Below are 9,129 nucleotides of genomic sequence, written 5' to 3'. Positions count from 1 at the left end.
TTCTCCCTCCTCCCCCGCCGACTTTCGCTTGCTCGCTAATGACATCACACTATGAATGGAGGGTGGGTAGTCACAATTTCCACTGAAGGAGGGGTCCTTTTCCGTCGAATTTTTCAGTCATCTAAGTCATCATACCAAGGTGGGGTGGCAGGCAAACAACTCTAACACTGGGGGTAGGGTGGTTTTGTGAACTTGACAAGTGGCGCTTGGACTCGAGAAGATGAATAGATGAAGAGAAGGGAAGAAGGGAAGGGAAGAGAAGAGAAGAGAAGAGAAGAGAAGAGAAGAGAAGAGAAGAGAAGAGAAGAGACATGTACAACTAGCGCAGAGGGAATAAGAAGATAGAAGAAGTTCACGCGGACGTAGCTTGACATCTCAGGCCTTCCCTTCCTATGATGTCCCGCTTGGCAAATCAGTGACCCTCCCAGTGAGATGGTTGGAATCTGTTCGCTGACCTGCTAGTATCCGAATCTCGTTGATATGGTGAGGTCAAGCATGCAAGGTGATCTCTCAACTGGGCTGAGCTGTTGCCTCTGAGTTTCTTTCCGAACCGCAGCAGCGCTTGTTTTCTTCGCGTTGATCACGATCAGCGACGCGGCAGAGGTATCACAGCAGCGACGTCTTGCTGCCTGAAGGAGGATACCGAGCTCTTGACTTCCTTCATCCAGGTGTGGAAGATCATGACGGCGAACCTGACCTCAGTCAAACCTGGTTCCATGACGAGGTTCCAAGGGTCGACGCTAGTGGTGGGTTTGCATGTCTGTGACTTGCTGCCGCTCATGTCTGTGAGCAGCAATGGACTTGGGGCTACCTGCACCTCTACCCCGGAGTTTTCCTCAATCCCTACGGCTGCTCTTCGGATCCAGCCGTGACCTACTGTGCGTCCTGCGACAAGATAGGTGCGTCCTCCCGCTCCATCTCTGCGAGTGACCTTGTGAGCTTGCAGGCGGATCAACGTGCGACTCAGACGCCAAGTGTCAAACCTGCAGCGGGCAGTGTCTCGCGTTCGACTCTGTCTACTCCGCCGACGGTACTCTCTTCACCGGATGGCCGGGGGTAACCTTCAACCCACTTTGCCTGCCCGTGGTGGAGGCGTTCGAAGACACCTGGACTCCAGCCAACATCTCCTTCACGTTCAACGTGCCGGCCGGCTCTGACTACTCCAACACGGGCGTCTCCTTTCAGATCTCCTCCAAGTGGGGACAGTTCTCCTCGCTCAACTGCGACTTATCGAAGTCGGCGTGCGCTCGCGGAGCAGGTCAGGCGTCTGTCTCTGCCTCCATCACCACCTACCCAGAGCCGCGGATTATGACGATGCGGATCGTCGGCACGGTCGACCAAGTGACTCAAGCCTTGAGAGACCTAACCTTCAAACCCAACCTCAACCTCAACTCCAAGCGCCTTCGCGCCTACCATCTCGACCCTATCGCCACCCGCAGCCAGCCCTATGAGATCTGGGACGTGACGTTGGGGATAGGTGAGTGCCCGTCAGGGATGTGCGGCAGCCTCGGGGGAGCGACTCTCATCTCCGCTGGATCCATACTTGTCAACATCTGGGACAACAACGACCCTCCAGTCATCAGCGACCCTCAGGACTGCTACTTCCGTCCCGGCTGCATCGGCGACCTGCGAGACCTTCGCTTCGCTGCGGCAGGAGCTGGCTACACTGTCGGAGACCTCGTGGTCGTCACTTGCACCGGGAAGTGCAGCACGTGTGTGGCTTCTCCGTTCGCTGCCAAGGTGTCAGAAGTTGGCAGCGCTGGGGAGATTCTAGCTCTTGCGGTTACGAGCTACGGGAAAGGGTATGTGTCCGAGTTTCCTCCTACTCTCTCTGTGCAGGGGACTGGGACTGGCGCTGTTCTCCTAGCCAACGTCGGGGCCTCACTCTACGGCCCGTGTCCCTTCCCCCAAGAGACTCGAGGAGCGCTAGGGTTTCCCTCTGAAGCCGCCAGTATGATCAATTGTAACCCTGAGCCGGAGTGCTCGGCAGGATCCGCGGCGAGCGGGTGAAACGACCTGCCGTCCCCTCATTCCGAGCTGACTGACTCCTGTCCCCTCAGGTCTTCTGGCCTCAAGACCCTCGAGTACTACTTCGGGCAGTTCTGGCGGTACGAGGACCGGACCGAGGCCCGGGCTGTGGAAGGGATTCAGATCGAGGACGTGGATATCTCCGAGGACTGCAGCTACAACGTTCCCTATTGCTCGACAATGGACGTGACGGTCCGAGCGCAGCAGGGGGCACAGATCGTGAACAGGAGAGACGCTCTGGGGATCTACACTGACACTCGAAGTGAGTTCGCCTGGACTGCGGCAATCCCTCCGACCAACTATGCCATCAAGTCCATCCTGTACCAGACTGAACTGCCCCAGTACGCCGGCCCGAACTCAGCGGCTCTCAACTACAACTCGCAGCGTGGGGGGAGAGACGAGTTTCTGCTGGTGGTTGCGCAGGATCAGGGCTTCACAGGCTACGATGGGATATCTCAGTGCTACAAGGGGCCGGAGAACTACGGGATGGGAGCGGGGAAGGATTTGTCATGCGGTCTGAGGGTGAACGTGACTATCGTGGCTGTCAACGATGCTCCGACGATCTCAACGCCTTCATCTACGCTCTTCCTGCCCAACGAGAACCAAGCCTTCACGCTCTCCTCCTTGGGCATTGACGACGTGGACGTGTCTGAGGTGATGACGTCTGGCCTTGCGCAGGACGACTGGGTGTCAAACGTGCAGTACACGCCGCTGCTGAACAAGATCAAGGTCTACCTGTCTGTGACCCGCGCCTACATCCTCCTGAGCCCGGCGGCTCGCGACATCACCGTCACCCTCAACTCAACTCAGATGTGGTTCAACGTCGACAAGAGGAACCTCGGTCACGACCTCTGCCGGGCCCAGGCCTGCATCGCCGACCCGGTCACCTGCCTCAAGCAGAGCAGCAGCGCCTCCATCAAGTACCAGGAGGTCTGCGCGCTCGCGGACGAGACGTGCACGACCAACTGTCAGTGCCTCCTCGACGACGCCGCGTGTAGCAAGGGGACGGCGATCCTGATGTACATCAACCGCACGAAGCTCGAACGCGCCCTCCTCTACTTGGATCTGCTCTACGCTGCCGTCGAGACCCAGGACATGACCTGTGGCGGCATGCCCGTGTACAGTGCAACCTCTTCGGTGGTGGGAGGAGGGACCGGCTTTCTCAGTGCCAACCCGTTCACGGTAGGCAAGAAGTGCACGAGCAACCAGGACTGCGTTCCCCCTCAGCTCCGCGGGTGCACGCCAGGGGTCGACTGCTTCTGCTGCGCCAACATTACCCACCCCTGTAGCTCCAGCGCAGACTGCAACTCCTTCAGCCTCATTCACAACCTCTGCGGGTGCCAGCAGGGCCTCGTTCCGGCCTGCGGGAGCCCTGAGCGGCCCTGCTACTGCTGTAACAACCTTGACGTGAACTGCAGCAGCGACTCTGACTGCGGGGTCAACGCTGTCGGGTCAAAGTTGTCAAACTTCTCTCGGTGCGGGTGCAGGAGGGGCGAGGGGATGTGCGGACCCTTCGGACAAGGGCCGATAGGGTACAAGGGGGACCCCACCCTCACCTTCGACTCCGACTTCAGTCTCCTCAGCGGGGGTTATCCCTGCACCTACCACGGCGCCAACTCTCAGAAGTGCCTGTCAGCCCTCATACTGCAGGAGGGGACGTCGAAGCCAGCCATCATCAGCCAGATGCAGGTCACCGGAGCTCCGGAGCTCGAGTTCTTCGGGCCCCTTGTGCAGATCAACGCGGCTCTGGCTAAGATGGTGTACCTGACGTCGCATCCCAAGTACCCGCACTACAACAAGCGGTACAGGCTGCCGGTCGACCAGCGAACCTCCTCCTTCAACATCCTCTACGACGACGAGGATCATCTCACCCTCATCGTCAACGACATGGGCAACAGCGGGGGGACCCGACGGCGCTGCATGCTCTGCCCGCAAGACTGCTCCTGCACCAACGACTGCTCCGTCTGCACGGACTGCGGTCGCCCCTACCGCGCCGGCTGCTTCACCGAGCAGTCGTTCGTGGTGTCCGTCACTGCCATCAACGACCCCCCCGACCTCCTGGGGCCTTCGGAGGTGACGGTAGTGGAAGGCAAACCCTACTCCTTCATCAACACTGACCACTACGAGCTCGTCGGAGGCATCCTCAACCTCATCCCTGGCCCCTCCTCCATCACTCCCGACGCTCCGCCCGACCCAGCGCAGGTTCAGTTCGAGCAGGCATGCATCAACGATGCGACGGGGGCCTGCACCATGCAGCCGCTGTGGTCGACGAGCAACGGGGCGTGGGTGCGAAAGACCAACGGGATCAGCATCGTCGACCCGGACTCGAAAGACTTCGGCTACAACGACCGGTACATCACCCTCAACGTCAGCTGCCAACACGGACGGCTCTTCCTAAACGAGACCTTCCTTGAAGACGTCCTCTTCGACGGCGACACCAACTGCGACCTCGCCTACGACCCTCAGAGCTCCGAGCTCGGATGCCGGGTGAAGCTCATGGACTACAAGCACCCGCAGGGCAACGTCGGGCTGTACACGAGGATCAGCGGGCTGAACTCCATAGAGCCTTACTGCGGGTCTCTCGTCTCCCTCAGCCGCAACGCCTTCGGCAAAATTCTCCGCACGCCAGTCTCTCCTCCTCGCAGGGTCCCTGTGGTACAAGAGTCAGTGACGACCATCTCGTACGGCTGCCCCTGCTACTCCTCCGTCCTGTTCGAGCCGACAGGAGCAAGCTCCTCCTCCTCCTTCTCCCACTGCTCGAGCCCCATCACCATCAACGGGCAGAGCACGCAAGAGTCCATCCCCCTGATCGGCAACCGCTTCATCGCCATCAAGGGGAGGTTGCGGGACGTGGCGTACGCGCTGTCCAACCTGACGTACCTTCCTGACCCTCACTTCAACACCGACGTGCCCGGCAACAGCGAGACCATCACCATCTCCGTCAACGACGAAGGAGCCATCGGTGACGTCACCAAGGCTGCCGACGGGTCGCTGATCCTCCCCCCCTCCCTCTCCAAGACCAAGACCATCAAGGTCAACATCGCAAGTGTCAACGATCCCCCGGTCATCGGCAGGAGGATCTACACCACCTGCGACGCCCGTTACAGCGACCGCAAGATGGACTGTCCTCGAGGCCCCAACTTCTCTAACGAGCTCTTCTGCGGAGCTTCGGGCTGTAAGCTGAGGAACCTCGCGTATATCAGCGCCTGGACGCAGATGCCGTCATGGCCTTCCCGAGACATCTTGCTGACGACGTACCCTATCATGATCAACAAGACCTCCGACTACATCGACGTCGACGAAGACTCCATCTTCTCCGTCTCCCCCGACGTGCTCTGGATCACCGACGCTGACTCGAAAGAGGCCGAGTCAATCTTCTCCTCCGCCTGCTCCACCACCCTCCCGGGCATTCTGCCTCTCAACTGCGAGCTCTCGCCCATCTGCAGCATCCTCTGCACGGGAGGGTACGGCACCCACCTGGTGTCCAGCTACCGATGCGTCGGGGGTCCCAGTGACGGGGCGGCATGCGTGCAAGGGACCACCATGTGCGGCAGTGGAGTGTGTACATACTTCAAGGGCCAGCTGCTGTCGAGCAACTCGAACCCAGGAGAGATCCTCCTCGTCCTCTCTGTGTCGCACGGCAAGCTCTCCTTCTACCCTCGCCCTCCTCAGTTCCCCACCACCCTGAAGCCATCCTACTTCGCCCTCACCAACAGCACCCCCTACTGCGACCCGACTGCTGGATGCACGTCGCTCGTCAACTGCCCGGTCGAGTTTGACTGTCTGTTCAACGTGTCGAGGCTCTGGATCAAGACAAGCCTGGCGAACCTGCAGCAGGCGCTGATCGACAAGTACATCTCCTACGTCTCCGACCTCAACTACTTCGGGCCTGACGCTCTCAGTGTCTTCGTGAGCGACCTCGGCTACTCGTCTGGGACCTACCAGAGCATTCAGACCGACTCCTTCCTCCTCCCCATCAACGTCGTCTCCATCAACAACCCCCCGGTCATCTCTGCTACCACCTCCGTCTTCAACTACCAGCGCGGCGTCTTGTGCCGGACGAGCTACATGGACTTGTTCTCCACAGGAGGGACCCTGTGCCTCTACCCCAACATCTCCCGCCTCCCTCCCACCGCCTCCGGCTCCTTCGTCTCCTTCTCTGACGTCGACATGGACGTTGTCACCCCCAATTGCCCGGCCACCTGCGGCAACATGACGCTCATCATTCGCTTCGGCCGGCAGAACTCTGGAGCCCTCAGGATCGGCAACGTGGTGCCGACGACGCAGATCTACGAGTACTTTGACAGGCAGAACAGGAGGAACTTCGTGATGTGGGGCAAGCTGAGAGACATCAACATGCAGATGAAAGACATCTTCTTCGACACCGACGACCAGTACACGGGCTACGCTCCTCTCGAGCTCATGGCCAACGACATGGGCAACTACGGCCTGTGCAAGCGCGACACGACCTGCGCGCGCTACGACCCGCTGACCAACATCCAAACCACCACCTGCACGCGAGACAACCGCATGCCCTGCAGCCCCCCCCTCCCCGGCCTCACCTCCGGCACCCTCGACGCCGTGGTGGGGGCCAAGGAGACCTGCCGGTACCCCACCTGCCTCGACTGCAACCGCGACCGACTGTGCGGCTGGTGCCCGACGACGTGCGGGGGGAAAGGGAAGTGCATGATCGGGAAGAGCAAACCCAAGTTCGAGGACTGCGAGGAGGGACTCGCGTTCAATGGGACCAACTACTCCAAGTTCTACAGCACCAACGCAGCCTACGGGCTGTGCAAGCCGGTGAAGCAGGACATCGTGCTCATCGCGTCGCTCTCCGCCCTCTTCGGCGTTGCCTTCCTCATCTCCAGCTACCTCATCATCGCATGGCTGACGCAGCGGCACGGGACGCTCTTCCGATACCTGAGGAAGAAGAAATGGGAGTTCTTCTACAAGGGACGCAAGTACCACCTGCTCCCCTCTGAAGGATCCTCCAACGCTCACTTCCTCTTCCTCGTTGTCGCCGTCTTCATCGCCGGCATCATCGCCTCGGGCTCCATGTCCAAGACCTCCGGCCCCCTCGTCTTCCTTCGCTCCTACCTTCTCGACTCTCAGAAGAGCATCTCCCTCTCTCTTGACAACTGCTACGTCCGCTTCGTCCCGTCCCGCAAGTTCCCAGCTCCCGAGAACCAGCTGGAGGCGATGAAGATCAGGTTTTCCTTCCCCAAGAACAAGGACATCTACCTCAAGAGCGACACCTGCAGCCCGGACTCCCAGTTAGAGATCTTCAACAACCTCCCCGAGGACGTCAAGTACCTCAACTACTGGTGCTCCGTCCAGGTGATGTCGACCTGCTCGCCCTCTGCTCGGCTGCAGCTGGGAATCTGACAGTTCGCTTGTCAGGTGATCATCCCTGACCGCTACGTCATCCCCTCGCTCTTCATCAACTCCAAGGGTGACAACGTGACGAGCATCCGCGGGGGGCCCATGGACCCTGACACGGCAGGTCTCGGCCTTGACTTCGGCCCAAACACTTTCTCCATGCAAGGTGAATCTGCCAAACTCCTGGTCTTGCTCCTCCTCCTGCTCCTGCTGCTCCTCCTCCTGCTACTGCTACTACTACTACTACTTGTCCTTGGGTTTCTCGCTTCCTCCTCCTACTTCTTTCACTCTCCTCCCTTTCGCTGAGCTTCTTCTCATCCTGCCATCCCTTAGGTCGCTTCGTGCAAGCGCGGCTAGAGAACGTGAGCGCCAAGGAGTTCATCTTCAACGTGAGGAGCGGAGAGCTGCTGGCGATGGATCTCGGGACCCTCACGGTCAGAGGAGGCGGAGGAGAGAGAGGAGGGACAAGCAAGTCAAGACGAGAGGGAGAGGGAGGGGAGGGGTGGGATCAGGGGGATGAAAGACGGGAGAGGGGGCATGGAGGAGCAGGAACAGGAACAGTAGGAGGGGGGGGGAGGAGCGTGAGTGTGAGATCGGAGGGTGAGGACTCATCCTCGATCGGGTGCAGGCGAGCGTCCCCAAGGCGACGATGACTTCAGTGGACGCGGACATGATCGTGACGACAAGGCAGATGACGTCAGCGACGGTCTGGCAGAAGAGCGACAACCTCGTCTGCCTCACTGCCGCCAACAACTCGCTCTACGTGGACAGCAACTGCCAGGACATCTGCGAGTTCATCAAGCCCAGCAACGTCACTGTCGCTCCTGACCCCAGCATCCTGCAGGAGGACAGCACCTCCCCCTGCCCCAACTTGCCCACCCCCCTCGTCAGCGGCTGCTACAACCCGTCCGACTGCACCCTCGTTCAGACGCAGCAGTGCTTCTGCAAGCCCAACTGCGAGGCCCCCTACTCCTCCCTCAACGGCCTCTGTGCAGAGGACGGCACCTGCTGCCACCAAGTCTGCTCCGGCGCCACCTCCGCCGACTTGTTTCCCATCCCTGACCAGCCCAGGTGCGGCGCCTGCGTCGACAGCATCAACATGCCTTGGACGCCAGGCAACTTGGTGCAGCAGTGGACGATGGTGTCCGACAAGGGGCAGATCTCCTTGCAGTCCCTCGCCGACCCAATCGAAGCTCACTCATCCAGCCCGCTGCTCTCCGTCTCCTCCTACAATCTGAGCCTCGTCCCCGTCCAGGAGCCGACGGTGCCGGTGGACTTCAGCGAGACGTCCAAGATCAACCTGGACTCGCTCTTTCATCCGGGGGGAGCCAATCAGCCCAACGCCAACTGGTTTGTCCTGCAGGTCACAGGGCCAGGAGCTCCCGAGTCAACCTACGCCTCCTTCGCCTGGCTGTCCCACATCCGCTACCTCATCGTCCCTACCTGGATCCTCGACTTCTTCTCGTTGAAGCTTCTCTCTCCCGTTAGAGGGTTGTCTAAGGTTTCTCCTCTCCCTCCTCGCCTCTTTTAACCCCGCCATCTTCCTCCTCGTTTCTATGCCTCAATCCTCTTTTCCTCTGCGATTGCCAACAATTCTGCCAGCTCACCTTGAAGCCTGCCTTCTGTCCTGGGGTGCTTCCAGCCAACACTCCAGTTTTCAACCAGCGTATCATCACCATCTACAACACACTGGTCACTAGCCTCCTCCTCTCCCCCTCCTCC

The 9,129-nt window shown here is 59.8% G+C and overlaps 1 protein-coding gene across 1 annotated transcript in view; it reads left to right on the top strand.

Moving 5' to 3' along the window:
- Nucleotides 1-495: 495 nt before the first annotated feature.
- Nucleotides 496-9,129, top strand: part of GUITHDRAFT_140819 (hypothetical protein) — a gene marked incomplete at both ends in the record, with an annotated part of 10,784 nt that continues 2,150 nt past the window's right edge. The window contains 10 exons of the mRNA XM_005829878.1: nt 496-502; nt 557-603; nt 669-746; nt 794-899; nt 947-2,006; nt 2,061-7,365; nt 7,429-7,573; nt 7,741-7,841; nt 8,036-8,908; nt 9,010-9,099. Coding sequence (XP_005829935.1) covers nt 496-502; nt 557-603; nt 669-746; nt 794-899; nt 947-2,006; nt 2,061-7,365; nt 7,429-7,573; nt 7,741-7,841; nt 8,036-8,908; nt 9,010-9,099 — 7,812 coding nt within the window. The remainder of the gene's footprint in view (nt 503-556; nt 604-668; nt 747-793; nt 900-946; nt 2,007-2,060; nt 7,366-7,428; nt 7,574-7,740; nt 7,842-8,035; nt 8,909-9,009; nt 9,100-9,129) is intronic.

The sequence above is a fragment of the Guillardia theta genome (assembly GCF_000315625.1).
Source record: "Guillardia theta CCMP2712 unplaced genomic scaffold GUITHscaffold_49, whole genome shotgun sequence".
In the NCBI taxonomy this organism is placed as follows: domain Eukaryota; class Cryptophyceae; order Pyrenomonadales; family Geminigeraceae; genus Guillardia; species Guillardia theta.
This window is presented reverse-complemented; position numbering and strand designations above follow the sequence as displayed.